Here is a 23,109-nt window from a genome sequence, read left to right as displayed (position 1 = left end):
ACTGCGCTCCAGCCTAGGTGACAGAGTGAGACCATGTCTCACCAAAATAGTAATATAAGTTTTGTTTTCGTGAACTTATGATCAGCCAGTGCTTATGGTACATCAGTGCTATCAGCACATCAGTGACATGGGTAAGAGATAAGGACTACCTTGGGTAGTGATTAGAAGCTTCAGATCAGATGCTTCCTTTACTATTTATTGATTCTGTGATCATGGGCAATTTACTGTACCTCTTCCCCTAATGGCATTTTCCCCCTTTCTCATGAAAACTGGATTAGAATCTATCTTATGAGAAAGTTATATTAAACAAGATGAAGTTGTTAACAGATTGCCTGGCACTTAGTGTTACATAATAAATGACAGGTGTTATCATCTGTCTGACAAGGTTACAATAATAAAGCCGATACATAATACCCACTATATGGGAAGCACCATCCTGAGCAATTAGTACATCTATTACCTCATTAACCTAATCTATGAATACTTCTACTATATCCATTTTATGAAAGAAGAAATGGAAGCATCTAAAGCTGAATAGTTTGTCCAAGACCATGTAGCTAGTTAGTGGTAGAACATCTTAGTTATGCAAGGAAGGTGTTTCTCCCAGACAGTCATATTAAAAGAATAAGAATGAACGCCCAGGTCACACTAGACTTTCTTTGTCTTAGTCACTCATTATGGCTTTTCAGCCTTCATCTAAATGTTTTAGTGTTTTTTCTTTTTTTAGAGCAGGTAATTTAAGAATTTTTTAATAAAATTATGAGAATAAATTTAGAGATGCTGAAAAAAATCTGAAATTTATTTGAAGATGTTGAATTGTTTCTTCCTGAATTTTCTCTTTCAATATAAATAGAATGATTTCCTATTGTTATATGATGTTTTATAAACTTGGGCAATAGAACCACACTTTCCTTCTTCAAGTCCTTCATGATTTCATGCTCTGAACATAATTCCTTTATTCCTTGCCTTTTATTTTGCCATTTGTCCCGATTTGTCTATTTTTTCTTATAAGAGGTGGAGTCTAGCCCTGTCACCCAGGCTGTAGTGCAGTGGCACGATCATAGCTCACTGAAGTCTCAAACTTCTGGGCTCAAGTGATTCTCCCACCTCAGTTTCCCGAATAGCTGAGACTATAGGCACACACCACCACACCTGGCTGATTTAAATTTTTTTAATTTTTTTTTTTTTGTAAAGACAGGGTCTTGCTTTATTGCTCAGGTTGGCCATGAACTCCTGGCCTCAAGCATCCTCTTTCCTTGGCCTCTGAAAGTAGTGGGACGACAGGCATGAGCCACCACACCTGCTCCTTTGTCCACATTTAATTCTTTGACTACACCCTGTCATAGTTCAACTATTAAGACTTCTTGGCCGGATGCAGTTGCCTCACACCTGTGATCCCAGGACTTTTGGAGGCTGAGGCGGGCGTATCATTTGAGGCTCCAAGTTTGAGACCAGCTTGGGCAACAAAGCAAGACTCCATCTCTACAAAAAATAAATAAGAGAATATAATTGAGTCTCACATAGTAAGTGCTCAGTAAAACTTATTAGAAGAGTATGTTATGGAAGATTCATGCTATCTTTCTGTCTTCAGAAAGTTTTTTTTTTTTTTTTTTTTTACATCGTTAAGTCTGCAGGATAATTTAGAGAATACAGAATATTCATTCAATGTAAGCGTTTTGAAGATTTTTAGTAAATTAATGCAGTTGTGCAACTATCATCACAATTCAGTTTTAGAATGCTTTCATTCTGTCAGAAATTTTCCTAATGTCCAATTGCAGCCAGTCCCTGCTTCTACTCACAGTTCCAGGCAAGCCTGATTTGCTTTCTGTCTATTCTAAGTCATCTTCTAGATATTTCTTATAAATGGAATCACAATAAGCAATCCTTCATCTTTCATTTACTTAAGAATGTTTTTCAGATTAATTCATGTTAATGTATGTATCAGTAGTTGGCTCTTTTTTATTTGCAAGTAATTTCCACATATGGATATGCCACATTTTGTTATTCATTCAACAACTGATAGACATTTGGACTGTTACCAGTTTGGGGACAGTTATGAAGATTGCTACTGTGAAAATCCAAGTACAGGTCTTCGTGTGAGCTTACATTTTCATTTCCCTTGGGTAGATACCTACAGTAGAATTGCTGGGTCACAGTAAGTGTATGTTTAACTATTTAAGAAACTGTCGGACTGTTTTCCAAAGTGACTGCACCATTTAAAATTCCCACCTTCAATGTATAAGTGCTTCAGTTTCTCTATATGCTTACTAATATCTGTTTGTTTTTTTTTTTTCAGTCTTTTTGGTACAGCCATTCTACTGGATGTGTGGCATTTTACATGGTTTAAACTTTCATTTTTCTGACTAGTGACAATGTTAAGCAAATTGTAATGTACTTATTAGCTATTCCTATATCTTCTTTAGTGAAGTGTTGGTTAAATCTTTTGCCCATTGTACTATTGTGTTGTCTTCCTGTTAGTGAGTCATAGAGTTCTCAATATAGTTTGGATACAAATCTTTTTTGGATATATGATTTGCAAATATTTTATTCTACTCTATGGCTTCTCTTTTCATTCTTTAAGGGTATCTTTTGAGTAAGTTTAATTTCTCAGTTTATCAGATTTTACTTTTATAGATTGCACTTTTGGTGTTGGCACTATCGCTAAGAAATCTTTGCGTAACCCAAGGTCACAAAGATTTCCTCCCATATTTTCTTCTAGATGTTTAATAATTCTATATCTGACATTCAGACTATGATGCACATGGAAATATTTTTGTGTATAATGTTAGGTGGAGGGTTTAGTAATTTGTGGGTTTTTTTTGCATGTGGTGTTTGATTGTTTCAGTACCATTTATTGAAAACGCTTTGTTTCCCGCCCTCACTGAATTGCTTTGGTAATTTTGTTGAAAACTAATTAACCATATATGATGAATTGGTATATATTTGGACTCTATGTTTTTCCATTGATGTATCCCTACACTGATACCACACTGCGTTGATTATTGGAGTTTTATAGTCTTTAAAACAGGTTCATTCATTCCACCACCTTTTTTTTCCTTCAAAACTGTTCTGGCTATTTCAGGTCATTTGTATTTCTGCATAAATTTTAGGCACAGCTTGCCATTTTCAACAGAAATACTTGCTGTTATTTTGATAGAGTTGCATTGACTCTATAAATCAATTTGGAGAGGCTTGCCATTTTAACAATGCTGAATTTTCTAATCCATGAAAATTATATGTTTTCCCATTTATTTAGATCTTCTTTAATTTCCCTCATCAAGTTTTAAGACAGTTTCTTTAAATTCTCCCAGTTTTTGGCATACAGCTTTTACCTTTCTTTCTCAAAGATATTCTTAAGTAGTTTTTTTGCTATTGTGAATGGAATTGGATTCTTTATTTCATTTTCAGGTTGTTCATTACTAGTGTAGAAAATGCAATTGATTTTTATGTATTGATTTCGTATCCTACAGTTTTGCTAAACTGACTTATTCTAGTAGGCTCATTAGATTCTCTAGATTTTCTACATACAAGGTCATGTCACCTGCCCAAAAAAAAAAAAAAAAAAAAAAAAGTTCTTTCTTTTAAACATATATGCCTTTAATTTCTATTCCTTGCTTTTCGGACTGACTAGAACATCCAGTAATACGTTGAATAGAGGAAGTGAGAGCAGAAGTCTTTGCTTTATTATCAATCCTGATGGAAAAGCATTTTTAAAAATCATGAATGGGTGTTGGATTTGTCAAAAGTTTTCTGAATCTGTTAAGATCATTATGTGGTTTTTATTTTGTCCTTTATTCTTTTTATATGGTACATTATGTTAATTGATACTCACATATCAAATCAACCTTACCTTTCTTGGATTCAAAAAGTGGTCATGATATATAATCCTTTTTTAATTTTGCAGGGTTCAGTTTGCCAATGTTTTGTTAAGAATTTTTGTTTCTTTGTTTATGAGAGATATTGGTCTATAGTTTAATTCTAATCTCTTCCTCTGGTTTTCTTCAAAAATTTTTTGTTCTTGTTTTTTGTTTTTGTTTTTGTTTCTTTTTTTTTACTTTTTTTTAGGTTCTGAGGTACATGTGCAGGATGTGCAGGTTTGCTACCTAGGTAAATGTGTGCCGTGGTGATTTATTGCACCTATCAACCCATCACCTAAGTATTAAGCTCAGCATGCATTAGCTATTTTCCCTGGTACTCTTCCCCACTTCAACAGGCTCCAGTGTGTGTTCCCCTCCCTGTGTCTATGTGTTCACATTGTTCAGCTTGCACTTATAAGTGAGAACATGTGGTGTTTAGTTTTCTGTTCCTGCACTAGTTTGCTGAGAATAATGGCTTCTGACAACATCCATGTCCCTGCAAAGGACATGATCTCTTTCATTTTTATGGCTATATAGTATTCCATGGCGTATATGTACCACATTTTCTTTATCCAATCTATCATTGATGGGCATTTGGGTTGATTCCATGTCTTTGCTATGGTGAATAGTGCTGCAATGAACATACATGTGCATGTATCTTTATAAAAGGATCATTTATATTCCTTTGGGTATTTACCAAGAAATAGGATTGCTGGGTCAAATGGTATTTCTGGTTCTAGGAGGTTCTCCACAGCCTCACCAACATCTGTTGTTTCTTGACTTTTTAATAATCGCCATTCTGACTGGTGTGAGATAGTATATGCCATTATGGTTTTGATTTGCATTTCTCTAATAATCTGTGATGTTGAGCTTTTTTTCATATGTTTGTTGGCTGAATGGAATGGTTTTCCATTTGTTTGTGTCCTCTCTTATTTCCTTGAACAGTGGTTTGTAGTTCTCCTTGAAGAGGTCCTTCACTTTCCTTGATAGCTGTGTTCCTAGGTGTTTTATTCTCTTTGTAGCAATTGTGAATGGGTGTTCATTCATGATTTGGCTCTTTGCTTGTCTATTGTTGGTATTTGGGAATACTTGTGATTTTTGCACATTGATTTTGTATCCTGAGACTTTGCTGAAATTGCTTATTGAGTTAAGAGGTTTTTGCACTGAGACGATGGGGTTTTCTAGATACGTGATCGTGTCATCTGCAAATAGAGACAGTTTGATTTCTTCTCTTCCTATTTAAATATGCTTTGTTTTTTTCTCTTGCCTGATTTTCCTGGCCAGAACTTCCAATACTATGTTGAATAGGAGTGGTGAGAGAGGGCATCTTTGTCTTGTGTCCATTTTCAAGGGGAATGCTTCCAGTTTTTTCCCATTCAGTATGATATTGGCTGTGGGCTTGTCATAAATGGCCCTTATTATTTGAGGTCTGTTCCATCAATACCTAGTGTATTGAGAGTTTTTAACATGAAGGAGTTTTGAATTTTATCAAAGGCCTTTTCTGCATCTATTGAGAAAATCACGTGGTTTTTGTCTTTATTTCTGTTTATGTGATGAATCACATTTATTGTTTTGCATATGTTGAACCAGCCTTGCATCCAGGGATGAAACTGACTTGATCATGGTGGATAAGCTTTTTGATGTGCTGCTGGATTCAGTTTGCCAGTATTTTATTGAGGATTTTTACATCGATGTTCATCAAGGATACTGGCCTGAAATTTTCTTTCTTTATTGTACCTTTGCCAGATTTTGGTATCAGGATGATGCTGGCCTCATAAAATGAGTTAGGAAGGAGTCCCTGCTTTTCAATTGTTTGGAATAGTTTCAGAAGGAATGTACCAGTTCCTCTTTGCACCTCTGGTAGAATTCAGTTGTAAATCCATCTGGTCCTGTGCTTTTTTTGGTTGGTAGGCTATTTATTACTGCCTCAATTTCAGAACTCATTATTGGTTTATTCAGGTATTCAACTTCTTCCTGGTTCACTCTTGGGAGGGTGTATGTGTCCAGGAATTTATCCATTTCTTCTAGATTTTCTAGTTCATTTGCATAGAGGTGTTTATAGTATTCTCTGATGGTTGGTTTAATTTTTTGCAGTCAGTGGTGATATCTGCTTTATCATTTTTTATTGTGTCTATTTGATTCTCCTCTCTTTTCTTCTTTATTAGTCTAGCTAGTAATCTATCTATTTTATTTTTACAAAAAACCAGCTCCTGGATTTGTTGATTTTTTTTAAGGGTTTTTTGTGTCTCTTTCTCCTTCAGTTCTGCTCTGAGCTTGGTTATTTCTTGTCTTCTGCTGACTTTGGGCTTTGTTTGCTCTTGGTTCTGTAGTTCTTTTAGTTGTGATGTTAAGAGGTTGTTTTGAGATCTTTCTAGCTTTTTCATGTGGGCATTTAGTGCTATAAATTTTCCTGTTAACACTGTGTTAGCTCATAGATTCTGGCATGCTGTCTCTTTGTTCTCATTAGTTTCAAAGAACTTTTAAACTTCTACCTTAATTTCGTTATTTGCCCAGGAGTCATTCAGGAGCAGGTTGTTCAATTTCCATGTAGTTGTGTGGTTTTAAGGGAGTTTCTTAATCCTGGGTTCTAATTTGATTATGCTGTGGTCTAAGAGACTGTTTGTTATGATTTCAGTTCTTTTGCATTTGCTGAGGAATGTTTTACTTCCAATTATGTGATAAATTTTAGAGTAAGTGCCATGTGGTGCCAAGAAGAATGTGTATTCTGTTGTTTTTGCGTGGAGAGTTCTGTAGATATCCTTCAGGTCCACCTGATCCAGAGCTGAGTTTAAATCCTGAATATCTTTCTTAATTTTCTGTCTCATTGATCTAATATTGAAAGTGGGGTTTTAAAGTGTCCCGCTATTACTGGGTGGGAGTCTAAGTCTCTTTGTAGGTCTCTAAGAACTTGTTTTACGAATCTGGGTGCTCCCCTATTGGGTGCATATATATTTAGGACAGTTAGCTTTTCTTGTTGAATTGAACACTTTACTATTATGTAATACCCTTCTTTGTCTTTTTTTATCTTTGTTGGTTTAAAGTCTGTTTTGTCAGAAACTAGGATTGCAGTTCTTGCTTTTTGCTGCTTTCCATTTGCTTGGTAAATTTTCCTTCATCCCTTTATTTTGAGCCCATGTGTGTCTTTGCACGTGAGATGGGTCTCTTGAATACAGCACACTGATGGGTCTTGACTCTTTACCCAGCTTGCCATTCTGTGTCCTTTAATTGGGGCCTTTAGCCCATTTACATTTATGACTAATATTGTTATGTTTGAATTTGATCCTGTCATCATGACTCTAACTAGTTATTTTGCAGATTTGTTTATGTGGTTGCTTCATAGTGTCGTTGGTCTTTGTACTTCAGTGTGTTTTTTGTAGGGGCAGGTAGTGGTTTTTCCTTTCCATATTTAGTGCTTCCTTCAGGAGCTGTTGCAAGGCAGGCCTGGTGGTGACAAATTCCCTCACCTGGAGGTGTCACCAGTTGGGGCTGCAGAACAGCAAAGATGGCTGCCTGCTCCTTCATCTGGGACCTCTTTTCCATAGTGGCAGTGACCTGATGCCGGGGGCATGCTCCTGTATAAGGTGTCTGGTGACTCCTGTTGTGAGGGTCTAGTCAGGAGGCACAGGATCAGGGACCTGCTTAATGAAGCACTCTGGCTGCCCCTTAGTGGAGCAGGTTTGCTGCACTGAGGGGGATCCCCATCATCTGGAGTGCCCGGCCTCTTCATAGCCAGCAGGCAGGAAAGACTATGTCTGCTGAACCATGGAGACTGCAGCTGCCCCTCCCTTCAGGGGCTCTGTCCCAGGGAGATCAGAGTTATCTCTGTAAACTACTGGCTGGAGTTGGTAAAATTCCCACAGGGAGGCCCCACTCATTGAGGAGGAATGGATCTGGGTCTCACCTAAAGAAACAGTCTGGCCACAGTCTGCCACAACCACTGTGCCACATTGTGGGGAGTTCCTCCTGGTCCAGACTGCCCAGTCTTCCTAGCACCAGCAGAAGAAAACAGCAGACTGAGGCTGCAGTAATGGCAGCCACCCTCACCCCTAGGAACTCAGTCGTCTTAGGCCGTCTCCAGCCTGCTGCTGCTGGCTGTAACCTGAGTGTCTGCTGAGCACAGCTCTGTGCTTGGGACCCAAGGCCCTGGTGGCATGGGCTCACAGGGGGATCTACTGATCCATGAGTTGCACAGATTCATGGAAAAAGCATGGTTTCCTGGGTGGGGTAGCACAATCACTCACCACCTCCCTTGGCTGTGGGTGAGAGCTCCCCTTGCCGCATGCAGCTCCCAAGTGAGCCATTGCTCCACCCTGCTTTTCCTCGCTCTCCGTGGGTTGTGCCAACCACTCAGTCAGTCCCAGTTAGAGAACCTGGATACCTCAGCTGAAGGTGTAGGATTCACTTACCCTTTTCATTCTTCTCGGTGGGAGCCACTGATGGCAGCTGCTTCTAGTTGGCCATCTTGGCCCCTCCCCGGCTTTTAAAAACATTTTTAAGTACCTTTTAGGGTACAAGTGGTTTCTGGTTATGTGGATGATCTATATAGGGTGAAGTCTGAGATTTTAGTGTACCCTTCACCCAAGTAGTGAACACTGTACCTGATGTGTATTTTTTTTATCCCTCACTCCTGTCCCACCCTCCCCGTTCTGAGTCTTCACAGTTCATTGTTCTATTCTGTCTGCCTTTGTGTACCCATAGCTTAGCTTCTACTTATTTGTAAGTGAGAACATGCAGTATTTGCCTTCCTCTGGTTTTCATAACAGGGTAATGCTGGACTCTTAAATGAGTTTCTTTCTCATCTATCTTTGAAATAGTTTCCATAGAATTGATTTTATCATTCTTTAAATGTTTGGTAGAATTCACCGTGAAACCGTTTAGTCTTTGGTGGTTTTGTTTTGTGTAGTTTTGTTTGGGTGGCAAGGTATTAAATTACAAGTTTTTGTAATAGATAAAAGAATATTGAGGTTTTTGGTTTCTTCTTGAGTCCATTTTCATAATTTATGTCTTTCAAAGAATTTGCCCATTTTACCTAAGTTGTGTGTTTATTGGCATAAGGTTCATAATATTCTCTTAATATCCTTTTACTGTTGGTAGCATCGGTAGTGATGTTCCATCCTTCATGCCTAAAGCTGGACATCTGTATCTTCTTTTCTTTTCTCAGCCTAACTAGTACATTACTAATTGAATTGACTTTTTTCAAAGATGCGCTTTTTACTTTTATTGATTTTTCTGTATTTTCTATTTCATTGATTTCTTATTTTACCTTTATTATTTTGTCTTTTGATTTGATTTTTTTCTCTTTGTTAGCTTCTTGAAGTGGAAGCTTAGATTTTTATATTTAACACAGAAATTAATATCTATAGATTTTTCTTTAAGCACTGCTTTAGTTGCATACCATATATTTAGATGTGTTATGATTTCATTTTCATTCAGTTCAAGATATTTTTCTCCCCTACCTACCTCATTTTTTTCTCTAAAAGTATTGAATATGTGTCCTAGAATAAACCTCCACAGGATAAAAAGTATTTCTTTTAATCATGTGTTTTGTTTATGTCTACTAATTTTGATGAGTCTAGTCCTTTGCTGATCATTTTTCTCTTTGTCTTTTGAGATAATTAGTATGTGTATTAGTCCTACTTTATTCACATGTAGAATTTGAAGCTCATAATTTATTGATCTAAAGAATAAAGTAGAATTATTCTTTTCCACATTTTTGCCAGTGAAACACCAAATGGCAAATAAAAATCTTGAGATGAATGTTTAAATTGTGGGGTATGTGTATGTTTGTATTTTTATTCAAGGTGAAATAATTAACTTTTAAAATATTTATGGCTTTCTTAAATTCCAGGCTACAGCCAACAAATAGTTTGCCTGTTCTTTACATGTCCCTGATATATCTTTACAAGTAATCATAGCACTGCTTCTGACAAGGTCAGATGCATAATTGGAATCTTTCTTACTCCATTCCCAAGCTCTTTAATAAACCCATTTTGCCAGTAAATATAGGACAGAAAAAATAACACGCCAAAATTTTCCTGTTGTTTAAGCTAAATTAAATTTTCATTTTCATCTTCTTTTCAGAATTATTTTCTAATACTAGTATGAAAACATACATAAAGTTCCTAAAATTGAATAATATATTACTTAGTAGTTACATACATTATACTTACACCTTAAAAAAGTTTGTGGAAATAATTATTTTAAAATTTTTAGTATTTTGAAAATTCGTGTCATCTCAAAAATAGCTTTTACCCAGAATTAGCATCTTAAATATTTGAATTAATACTCTGTTTTACACCCCTTTTAATTTCCTCCTAGCCATTTAAATCATATACTAGTAATTTAGAATTTGTTCCACTTCAGACTTCTTTGATTTTCTCATACTGAAGAGAATTGTTTACTAGGGAAATCAGCAGTGTAAATGAGATTTCAGTTGGTTCACCTAAAGAGCCAAATTATTTTCAAGAATATAAGTAGGATCATTTGCATATATAAAATGAATGTATAGATCAGCCTCATCTAACATTAAAGTGTAATCTCTACTTTAAAAACATTTTATAAGCAATCAGTTCGTATTCTTATATACTTTGAAACCATTAAACTGCTTTTACTTTTCAATATTGGCTAGTATAAGTTACTATTCACAGTGGCCTGCCTCCTCCCTTGCTATCAGGCAACTTTTTGTTTACCTTGCCAAATATATCCATGCATTGAAAATCCCTTTCCCTAACATTTACTATGACTTCTTTAAAGGTTTCTTTTTTGTCACTATGACCCTTAAGGCCAAAGTAAGCAGGTGTTGCATAACACTGGGTTCCACCATAATGTATCAAGAAGGATAGAGGGAAAATCAGTAAGGTACTTTCCTGTGGGAATACCCCATAATCCAGTGCCAAACTTATTCTAATTCATAGGTGAGGACAATAACCTTTGTTTTTACAGTATTTCCCATGCAGTTTCTACGATTTATTTTTTAAAATTTTCTAGGAGAGATGGACTATTCTCTGTTATGATCTGCTGTGATCCATTACTTTAATTTTTAGTTGTAGACCTTTTGATCAGAGTTATTGAATAGGCAAGTATAAAACTAGCTGAACTAGCTAGCCAAAAAGCTATTCTACATGTTTTACTCTACAAAAATGGTCTTTTTATCTATAGCTTACATGTAAAATCATACGATATTTGTGATTTTTCAAATGTAATTTTGATAATTACCTTTAAAGAAGAAAAATGTTTATATCACAATAAAAATTTAAGTTTTTATTCAAATATACTGTTTTATTCTTCTGCGTGAATATTGTCTCTTTTTCTATTTATCATCATGGAGAAAAGTTCCAGTCCTTGGAACTTATTAACTGAAGTTCAACCCAGTAAATAGCTAGGTGAGACCAATAATAAATTAGGAACAAAATATTTTTAAGAATAGATTTGTCATGCTTCTTTCACACTGGGTGCTAAGTAGTGTGTGAAGAAAATATGGAAAGCTGTTGTTTTTATGAAACTATATTAAGAATATAATAATTTTACTATCCTCATTGGTATATCCCTTGTTCCCTCTTATGCCCCCAAATATCTCGTATATCTTAATTTGATAAACTGTTTTCATTCTTTCATGTAGAACTGGGTTTTTTGTTTGTTTGTTTGTTTGTTTGTTTGTTTGTTTGTTTGTTTTTTTGAGGTGGAGTCTCCCTCTGTCGCCCAGACTGGAGGGCAGTGGCCAGATCTCAGCTCACTGCAAGCTCCGCCTCCCGGGTTTACGCCATTCTCCTGCCTCAGCCTCCCGAGTAGCTGGGACTACAGGCGCCCACCACCTCGCCCAGCTAGTTTTTATATTTTTTTTAAGTAGAAACGGGGTTTCACCGTGTTAGCCAGGATGGTCTCGATCTCCTGACCTCGTGATCCGCCCGTCTCGGCCTCCCAAAGTGCTGGGATTACAGGCTTGAGCCACCGCGCCCGGCCTTTTTTGTTTGTTTTTTGAGACGAAGTCTTGTTCTGTCACCGAGGCTGGAGTGCAATGGCACGATTTCGGCTCACTGCAACCTCCACCTCCTGGGTTCAAGCGATTCTCCTGCCTCAGCCTCCCAAATAGCTGGGATTGCAGGCACCTGCCACCACACCCAGCTAATTTTTGTATTTTTAGTAGAGGCAGGGTTTCACCATGTTGGACAGGCTGGTCTCGAACTCCTGACCTCAGGTGATCCACCCACCATGGCTTCCCAGAGTTCTGGGATTACAGGTGTGATCCACTGCATCCGGCCTGTTTAAATGATAGGAAAGTTGATATTCTATGGTTTGACGTTTGGAGCCATTTTCCCTATTGTTTATGGACTCGGAGTAATACTGTATTTCTAAATAAGTTAATGTAATTCTGTTATTGTTATACTATTAAAATAGAACAATGTCTGTGCCATATTTATGGAGGCATTAAATGGCCACAAAGAAATGACTTCCAAGATGCCAACATTTGGGCCTATCAAAAATAAAGGCAGCTTGCTACCTAATCACTCAATGACAAAAAGATTTTAGTGCTTTGCTCTTAAATATGAAAGGATAGCAAGAATTGTTCTTTATTGGCAGAAAGTCTCAACCATGAATGAGAGAAACCAAAAGACAAATCGCAGTGAACAGAAGAAAAATTACAAAAACCTTTAATTGACATCCTCAGATAAATAAGAAAAGATACTGCATCCCTAAACAGGATGCTGTGAAAAGGAAAATTAGAGAAAGAACTCTGAGAAATGTAAATAGTAATATTGAATTGATTTTGTTTGCAATAAAATAGTTGGAAGGTATGCTGAAGTAAATTTTCCAGAAAATAGAAGGGCAGAGATGAAAGAGAGAAAAAGCTAAGAGATCAACCCAGTGGTTTCAACATTCAAAAGAGAGGATTCCCTGAGAGAAAAATTATTAAAGAAATAATATCAGAAAACTTCCTCAACCTAAAGCCCATGAGTCTCCAGACTATACCTTGTACAAAGATTTAAAGACCCAATCCAAGGCATATTATCACATTAAGCATAAAGTTAATAAAAACTTCTAAAAAGAGAATGATGCGGGCACATTTAAAGAAGTGTGCATCCAAGTTAATCTGGACATCCCATTAGCAATGTTTTCAGCTTAAAAAAAGAGGAACAATGCAAAATTTTTATGGATAATACTTTTTGACTTGGAGTGCTACACACAACCAAATGTTGATCAGTTGTATGGCCTAAGACCATGCATGCAAAGACAACAACAAAATTTCCCTGGTATCTTTCTGATGAAGCTTCTGAAAGAAAGCACATCGCTGCAGAATGAGGGAGTTAATCAAGAATTAAGAAGACATAGGATCCGGGGAAAAAAGATTATTGAGAAAAGGATACCAAGAAGCAACATTCAAGGATGATAGCCAGTTCACTATGAAAGCAACACACACCTGAAAGGAATGGCATTTCCGTACAATATATAGAAGGTTTAGAAGACAGTATTGGATTTTGATAGGCCTAATGGAGTCTGGAAAACATCAGCATAGGTATTTAAAACATTAAGCTAATGTTTTAAAAAAGAGAAGCAATTATTAACTCTAGGAAAAATTACACATTGTGGAAAAACAAAACTGAATAGTATACTAGTTGGCTCTATAGTGAAAGTTATCTTTGCAGTTATACCAATGGAAGTACTGTGTTACTGATTTAACTAGGGGTTGTTCATTGATTTATTTGGAAGATTAGGGATACAGTAGTTCAAGAGTTAAAGCCTCATTTACCATAACAGAGCAGTTAGTAACTTATTGCCTAAAAATTAGTAAATCTAGAAATGGCAGAATTGGCATCTGTTTTTAAATATAGAGGAAAGAACAAAGAACCATTTAAAAGAATTTAAGATAGGTTTCCCTGGGAATGGCAGGCAGCCACTGTTTTTCATTTTAAACTTTTGGTATTTAGGACTCTTTAAAACTATTTGCACGTGTGCTTTTTATAAAAGTAAATTTTAATTACCATAAAAATTGTATTTAAAATATCAGGGAAATAGAATAATTATGGCTTATAGTCAAGTTGTTACATTTTTGTCTTGTTATTTTCTAGAGTTCCTGGAATAACTATTGCTACAGATATTATCTGTGGTTTTCCTGGAGAAACAGATCAGGATTTTCAAGAAACAGTGAAACTCGTGGAAGAGTACAAATTCCCAAGCCTCTTTATTAATCAGTTTTACCCAAGACCAGGAACTCCTGCTGCAAAAATGGAACAAGTTCCAGCACAAGTGGTAAGATCTTTTTTCTTATAAGGTATTGTTTTTTGCCAGTAGCTGTAAAAATGCAGCTGTGTTGCTTACCTTCACCCAACTTGCTCATGTTATAATCCTTAAATTACAAAATATGAAGAGATTTCCAAGTTGGGGTCAGGGGCCAGGGGGCCATGGATGAGGTAAATGACCTTAGGCAACTAAAATATAATCACTTTTTTCTTCTTTTGAACAGTAAAATTCAGATGACTTGGGGAGATGGGAATTTTTTTTTCTAGTATCATAAATTTCTTTTTATTATTATTATTATTATACTTTAAGTTCTAGGGTACATGTGCATAACGTGCAGGTTTGTTACACATGTATACTTGTGCCATGTTGGTGTGCTACACCCATCAACTTGTCAGCACCCATCAACTCGTCATTTACATCAGGTATAACTCCCAATGCAATCCCTCCCCGTTCCCCTTCCCCATAATAGGCCCTGGTGTGTGATGTTCCCCTTCCTGAGTCCAAGTGATCTCATTGTTCAGTTCCCACCTATGAGTGAGAACATGCAGCGTTTGGTTTTCTGTTCTTGCGATAGTTTGCTGACAATGATGGTTTCCAGCTGCATCCATGTCCCTGCAAACGACACAAACTCATCCTTTTTTGTGGCTGCATAGTATTCCATGGTGTATATGTGCCACATTTTCTTAATCCAGTCTGTCACTGATGGACATTTGGGTTGATTCCAAGTCTTTGCTGTTGTGAATAGTGCCGCAATGAGCATACGTGTGAATGTGTGCATGATTTATAATCCTTTGGGTATATACCCAGTAATGGGATGGCTGGGTCATATGGTACTTCTAGTTCTAGATCCTTGAGGAATTGCCATACTGTTTTCCATAATAGTTGAGCTAGTTTACAATCCCACCAACAGTGTAAAAGTGTTCCTATTTTCTCTACATCCTCTCCAGCACCTGTTTTTTCCTGACTTTTTAATGATTGCCATTCTAACTGGTGTGAGATGGTATCTCATTGTGGTTTTGATTTGCATTTCTCTGATGGCTGGAGATGATGAGCATTTTTTCATGTGTCTGTTGGCTGTACGCATGTCTTCTTTTGAGAAATGTCTGTTGATATCCCTTGCCCACGTTTTGATGGGGTTGTTTGTTTTTTTCTTGTATATTTGTTTGAGTTCTTTGTAGGTTCTGGATACCAGATGAGTAAATTGCAAAAATTTTCTCCCATTCTGTAGGTTGCCTGTTCACTCTGATAGTAGTTTATTTTGCTGTGCAGAAGTTCTTTAGTTTAATTAAATCCCATTTGTCAATGTTGGCTTTTGTTGCTGTTGCTTTTGGTGTTTTAGACATGAAGTCCTTGCCCATGCCTATGTCCTGAATGGTATTACCTAGGTTTTCTTCTAGGGTTTTTATGGTATTAGGTCAACATTTAAGTCTCTAATCCATCTTGAATTAATTTTCATATAAGGAGTAAGGAAAGGATCCAGTTTTTAGCTTTCTACTTATGGCTAGCCAATTTTCCTAGCATCATTTATTAGATAGGGAATGTTTTCTCCCATTTCTTGTTTTTGTCAGGTTTGTCAAAGATCAGATGGCTGTAGATGTGTGGTATTATTTCTGAGGACTCTGTTCTGTTCCATTAGTCTATACCTCTGTTTTGGTACCAGTACCATGCTGTTTTGGTTACTGTAGCCTTGTAGTATAGTTTGAAGTCAGGTAGCGTGATGCCTCCAACTTTGTTCTTTTGACTTAGGATTGTCTTGGCAATGTGAGCTCTTTTTTGGTTCCATGTGAACTTTAAAGCAGTTTTTTCCAATTCTGTGAAGACACTCATTGGTAGCTTGATGGGGATGGCATTGAATCTATAAATAACCTTGGGCAGTATGGCCATTTTCACGATATTGATTCTTCCTATCCATGAGCATGGTATGTTCTTCCGTTGTTTGTGTCCTCTTTTATTTCACTGAGCAGTGGTTTGTAGTTACCCTTGAAGAGGTCCTTTACATCCCTTGTAAGATGAATTCCTAGGTATTTTATTCTCTTTAAAGCAATTGTGAATGGAAGTTCATTCATGATTTGGGTCTCTGTGTGTTACTGGTGTATACGAATGCTTGTGATTTTTGCACATTAATTTTGTATCCTGAGACTTTGCTGAAGTTGCTTATCAGCTTAAGGAGATTTTGGGCTGAGACGATGGGGTTTTCTAAATATACAATCATGTCATCTGCAAACAGGGACAATTTGACTTCTTCTTTTCCTAACTGAATACCCTTGATTTCTTTCTCTTGCCTGATTGCCCTAGCCAGAACTTCCAACACTATGTTGAACAGGAGTGGTGAAAGAAGGCATCCCTGTCTTGTGCCAGCTTTCAAAGGGAATGCTTCCAGTTTTTGCCCATTCAGTATGATATTGGCTGTGGGTTTGTCATAAATAGCTCTTATTATTTTGAGATATGTTCCATCAATACTGAATTTATTGAGTGTTTTTAGCATGAAGGGCTGTTGAATTTTGTCAAAGGCCTTTTCTGCATCTATTGAGATAATCATGTGGTTTTTGTCTTTGGTTCTGTTTATATGCTGGATTACGTTTATTGATTTGCGTATGTTGAACCAGCCTTGCATCCCAGGGATGAAGCCCACTTGATCGTGGTGAATAAGCTTTTTGATATGCTGCTGGATTCAGTTTGCCAGTATTTTATTGAGGATTTTTGCATCGATATTGGTCTAAAATTCTCTTTTTTTGTTGTGGGAGACGGGAATTTTAATTAGTATCTAGTATTTACCTGTGTGTATAAGATAAGCTTTTGGATGTTTCAAAATAAGACAGTATTTAAATACTTGTGTATAAATGAGGCTTCATTTTTACCCCACTTTTTAAGAGACCCTTTTCACAATTTGTTATTGATTGGGATCCCCCTAGTTTTCCTACTTTTCTATTGGATAGATTTGATGCTGTCTATCTTTCTACCTATTTTTGTTTTTCAGTTTTTTCACAACAAACCTCAATTTGATTTTATCCTTTCATATTCACAGACACAGTAGAATAAGATGACTCATAATGAATGTGAATAAGTTTGAAATCAAGTAAAGGCAAAGTGTTTCCCAGAATGCCTCAGAAATTAAGGGTCTCAAAACAAATATCTACTTTCTGGATTCATTGACTGAATATGGGCAAATGTAAAATAAGCCTAAAGAGAAAGTTGAAATTTAAATGAAAATTTTCTACTTTGTTTCTATTACGTTGATGCAAAAGTAATTGTGGTTTTTGCCTTTAAAAGTACCGCAATTACTGTTGCACCAACCTCCATTTTTAAAAATTATGCCCTATCGTTAATTTGCCTCAAATGTTTTTATGAATAAATATGCAAAGAAATAACCCAGAGCTCGTTACAGTTTTTCTGTTATACCATAAGTGAATATCAAGCACAACATATATATTCTTTCAATATTTGGTTGAAAAATAGATGTATATTAGTTAAAGTCTGTTTTTCCCAAAATCAAAAGTGAATATCATAAAATGAAAATGAATAGCATTATTTGTTTTCCCAGAATTTTCCTCATCTTAATTTTACAACTTTCTGTGTATACAAGGGTAAGAAAATATTTTGCAGGTAGACCATTTAATTTTCCTTCTAATCTAATCAGTGAAAAAAAAGCAGATTGTAGCACCACAGATCATTAACTTCCCACAAACATAAAAAGATGCCAAATTAATTCATTTTCTTTTATGTCACAAGTATATATTATTGAGGGATAGCTTACATACAGCAAAATTCACTCTTTTTGGTGTACAGTTCTATGATTTCTAGCAAATTCATATAGTAGTGCAACCTACTACATCATAATCAAGATATAGAACAATTCCATCAGCCCCCTCAAAATTCCTTTTTACCCTTTTGTTCTGTTTTGTTTTGTTTTGTTTTCAGACAGGGTATCGCTCTGTCACCCAAGCTGGAATGCAGTGCTGCAATCTCGGTTCACTGCAGCCCCAACCTCCTGGGCTCAAGCAATCCTTCCACCTCAGCATCTCAAGTAGCTGCGACTACAGTTGGTTGCCACCATGCCCAGCTCATTTTGTTTTTTAGTTTTCATAGAGATAGGGTCTTACTATGTTGCCCAGGTTGGTCCCGAACTCCTGGACTCAAGCGATCCTCACATGTTGGCCTCCCAAAGTGCCAGTATTACAGATGTGAGCCACTGTGCCCAGCTGATCCTTCTTACCCTTTTTTGTAATCATCTTCTCCCTCCATCCCCACCTAGCTCCTGGCAACTACTGATCTCTTTTCTGTTCTCATAGTTTATTCTTTTTTAAAACTTCACTTCTTCTTTGCTAAAAAAGCTTTTGTACTATACCTACAGAAAAGTATATGGCTGTGCACTTTTGTAAAGTGAATACTTCCTTGTAACTACCAGTCAGATCAAGAAATTGAACATCACCAAGTACCACTCAGGTCCCTGTCATGTCCTCCGTTTACTGTCCTCTCCCCTTCCCCAAAGGAAACCACCATGCCTTATTCTGACACCACATGATAGTTTTACCCATTTTTATACTGGATATAAATGTAAGAATTCATGTTTGACTGCTTGGGTTTTGGGTTTTTGGGGATTCGTTTGTTTTTGCGTAACATCGTTGGTGAACTGATCTGTTTTTAAAGTAGCTATAGTTCATCCATTGTTATTGCCAGGCAGTGTTCTACAGCATGCACATATATATCACAGTTTGTTCATCCTATTGTTAAAGGGGAATTGGGTATTTTCAAAATCCCAATATTAGTATTGCAACGAATACGGCTATCAGGGTTCTTCTTGTTTTTTCCTTTTGTTCCACTTGTGTGTAAACTTTTCCACTGGGGGTTCTGGCTAGGAGTGTAATTGCTGAGTCATAGGAAATGAAATTGATTTGCTTTACTAGATAATTGCCAAGTAGTTTCCCCAAATAGTTGAATAAATTTGCAATCCCAACAACAATATATAAAAATGGTAGAAGCTCCATATTCTTACAAGCTCTTGGTATTGTTACATTTTTAATGTTAGCCATTCTGGTGGGAATGTAACTTAATTTTAATTGTAGTTTTATATTTTCCTGTTAATTAACCATATCAAGTGTCTTTTATATGTTTATTGGCTATTTGGGTGTCTTTTTTCATGAATTACCTGTTCACATCTTTTGCACATCTACCTGTTGGTTTACCAGTTTGATTTACAACCTGCCCTGATCCCCGATTTATAGGAGTTATTTCCATATTCTGGATACAGCTCCTTGGCAGGTCATGGTAATTTAAATATCTCCTTCCATTCTGTAACCCACCTTTTCTCTTCATGGTGCCTTTTGAAAAACAGACATTCTTCATTTTAATGTAGAATTTATCAGTATGTTTTTTTTTATATTAGTGCTTTTTGTGTCCTCTTAAGAAATGTTTACCTTCTCCACACCATCATAAAGATACCCCTCAATGTACAATATCATTTTGCCTTTTACCTTTAAATCTGCAGCCCAATTGGAATTTATTTTTATTTAAGGTATGAGGTGTGTTTGGGTTTCAGGGGAAATTCAAGTTTGTTTTGGGTTTTTTTTTTTTTTTTTTTTTTGCCTTGGAAACTATCCATTTGAGTCAATGCAGTTTCTTGAAAATCATTCTTGCCTCACTCGCCTACCTGATGACCTTTATTATAAATCACGTGTATGTACATATGTGGGTTTGTCCTGGGCATCTATTCTGTTCCTTTGGTCTATTTGTCAGTCTTTCCACCCATACACAAGTTAACTACCATAGCTTTAGAATAAGTCTTAATATTGGCAATATAAGTATTTCAATGTTTGTTTTTCTTGAAATTGCCCTAACTATTGTTATTCCTTTGTTTCTATAAATTTGTCAAGTTTCACCAAAAATCCTGCTGGAATTTGTATTAAGATCATATTGATTTTATAGGTCACTTTGGGGAAATTGATGTTGTTATAATATCAAGTTTCTGTTCTTAAATGAAGTATATGTCTTCATTTATTTTGATCTTCTCTAATTTCTATCAATAATGTTTTATAATTCTTTGTATATGTCTTACATATCATTTTATTAAATATGTTCTTACATGTATTTCCACTGATACTATTGAAATGATTTTCATTTGTGTTGCTACTTAGAAATAAAGTTGATTTAAATATATTTATTTTGCCCAACTAATTCACTTATTAATTCTAATAGTGTTTCTGTAGGGTTTTTTTTTTTTTTTTAGATTTTCTTACTATACAATTATGTCATCTGAGAGTCATAGTTTTGATTTTTCAATTCCAATTCTCATGACTTTTATTTCCTTTTCTTACCTTACTATACTGGCAAGAATGTTCAGTACACTGAGTAGAGTTGGGTATCTTTCTCTTCTTCCCAAACTCAAGGGGAGAGTTTTCAGAATTTTACCATTAAATGTAAAAGTTAGCTGTAGTTTTGGAATTAGTAAAATTCCTTTCTATTCCTGTTTTTCCCTGTGTCTGTGTGTGTGTGTGTGTGTGTGTTTTAATCATGAGTTGAGTTGAACTTGATCGTATGCTTTTTTGTCTATTGAAATAATATGATTTGTTTTTTGTTCTAAGTCTCTATTAATATTATAATCTACATTGAATGGTTTTCAGATATTAAACCAACCTTGCATTCCTGGAATAAACTTTACTTAATTGTGATATATTGCTATTGATAAAATATTTCTGTTGTTTTGGTTATATTTCATGAAGATTTTGCATTTTTGTTCATGGAAGACATTGATCTGTAGTTTTCTTGTAATGTCTTCTTAATTTTTTTATCAGAGAAGCACTGGCCTCATAAAATTAGTTGAGAAATCTTCCTTCCTCTACATTTTTCTGGAAGTGTTTGTAAAGAAGTAAATTATTCCTGTTTAAAATATTTGAAAGAATTGCCAAATGCGATAAGCAGAATTCTAAGTTGGTCCTCCAGATTTTCTTTTCTTTTTTCTTTTTTTTTTTTTTTTTTTCTTTTTTTTGAGATGGAGTCTTGCTCTGTCACCCAGGCTGGAGTGCTGCAGTGGTGTCATCTCAGCTCACCGCAAGCTCCGCCTCTTGGGTTCATGCCTTTCTCCTGCCTCAGCCTCCCAAGTAGCTGGGACTACAGGCACCTGCCACCACGCCCAGCTAATTTTTTTTGTATTTTTAGTAGAGTCAAGGTTTCATCATGTTAGCCAGGATGGTCTCAATCTCCTGACCTTGTGATCCGCCTGCCTCAGCCTCCCAAAGTGCTGGGATTACAGGCATGAGCCAGGTCCTCCAGATTTTCTCATCCTCCTCACCCCCAGGTTACACACCCTTTCTAATCTCTGGGACTGTGAATTTGATATTTGCTGTACTCTCTGATTGTTTGATTCCACTCTGTGTAGTTATCTTTCCCTTTTCTTGAGAGATAGCACATGTGTACAGCTGAATAATTTTCTCGACCTGATCCTGCCATGAGAATGTTAAGAATCCTACAGCCTCTTTTTATTTTGTACTGTCTCTGTCCCTTTTAGTCTACATCGGCAGTGCAAATTTTTTGTTTGTTTATTTGGTTTTGGTTTGTTTGGGTTTTTTTCTTTTTGTTTCTGTCACTCTCTCTCCTTTTTTTTTTTTTTTTTTTTTTTTGCTCACACAATTTTCTCAGGAATTATGTGGGTCTTCCCTGGATTTCACTGGAACTTACTCCATTAAACAAATGCTACATCCACAGATCTTTATGAGATCATCCGTGCTCTACCGTTGCCTCTTGCTGAGGGTACTTTTCTTTGTATTTATCCTGCTTAGGGATTCGTGGTGGGTTTTTTTTCCCTGTGTCCCCATTTCTTTCAGAAGGTTTGGAAACCTTAGCCATTCTTTCTTCATATATATATATTCTACTCTATTCTCCCTTCCTCTGTGATTTCAGTTACGTGTGCTAGATATTTCCTTTTGTTCCCCAATATCTGATATATTCTTTGCTATACTTTGTGTATTTTGTTCTGTGTATCTGTATAGATATTTCCTCTTTATCTGTTTCCTAGTTCCTTGGTATTCGTAATTGTCCCTGGGGCAACATCCACAGAAGTTGTAGTCCCTGAACAGCAGTGTTGGCATCTGCTGTGAGGCTGCTGGAAATGCAGACTCTTAGGCCCCACCCTAGACCTGTTCACTCACTGTCTGCATCTCCAGGTGATTTGTGTATCCATTAAAATTTGTGAAGCACTGATCTCACTCCCTAATCCGTTCTTCATTTGTTTTTAATCTGCTGTCAAACCCATCTACAGGATTTCTAATTTTAGTTAATATATTTTTTAATTCTAGAATTACAGTTTGAATTTTCATAGATTTCCATGTTCTAATTAAATTATTCATATTTTCCTTTATAGTTTTTAAACATTTATATGGTTTGGCTTTGTGTCCCCAGCCAAATCTCATCTTGAACTGTAATCCCCTCAAGTCAAGGGAGAGACCTGGTGGGAGGTGACTGGATCATGGAGGCAGATTCCCCCATGCTGTTTTCATGATAGTGAGTGAGTTCTCACAAGATCTGATGGTTTTATAAGGGGCTCTTCCCTCTTGACTCTCCTCGCTCCTGCTGCCTTGTGAAGAGGGTGCCTGCTGCCCCTTCCACTGTGATTGTAAATTTCCTAAGGCCTCCCCAGCCATGCGGAACTGTGAGCCAATTAAACCTCTTTTCTTTATAATTTACCCAGTCTCAGGCATTTCTTTATAGCAGTGTGAAAACAGACTAATACAGACATATTATTTAGTTATCTTAAAGTCCATTACAAAATATCCAGTATTTGGAGCTGATATTGGTTCATTTCTGCTTTTTAGTTTTGTTTTTTCTTGATTCTGGTCATTTGTCTTTTTCTCCATGTACCTAGTATTTTTTTCTTTTTTTGAATGGTGGCCATTGTTTATTTTTTAAAAAACTGTAGATTCTAGGCTATCATGTATCTTCCTCCAGGGAGGATTTTATTTTGCTTCTGCCAGGTGCTAAGGTAAGAACTGATTATTTTAATCTGACTGAGATGGATTTTTTGGAC

At 36.3% G+C, this 23,109-nt stretch overlaps 1 protein-coding gene across 1 annotated transcript in view; it reads left to right on the top strand.

The window, feature by feature from the left end:
- CDKAL1 (CDK5 regulatory subunit associated protein 1 like 1) overlaps positions 1–23,109 on the top strand; it is a 725,954-nt gene that overhangs the window by 541,090 nt on the left and 161,755 nt on the right. Inside the window, exon 12 of the mRNA XM_023209761.2 lies at positions 13,922–14,102. Within this exon, the coding sequence (XP_023065529.2) occupies positions 13,922–14,102 (181 nt within the window). The remainder of the gene's footprint in view (positions 1–13,921; positions 14,103–23,109) is intronic.

Source organism: Piliocolobus tephrosceles, chromosome 5 (assembly GCF_002776525.5).
Source record: "Piliocolobus tephrosceles isolate RC106 chromosome 5, ASM277652v3, whole genome shotgun sequence".
Taxonomy (NCBI): Eukaryota; Metazoa; Chordata; class Mammalia; order Primates; family Cercopithecidae; genus Piliocolobus; species Piliocolobus tephrosceles.
This window is presented reverse-complemented; position numbering and strand designations above follow the sequence as displayed.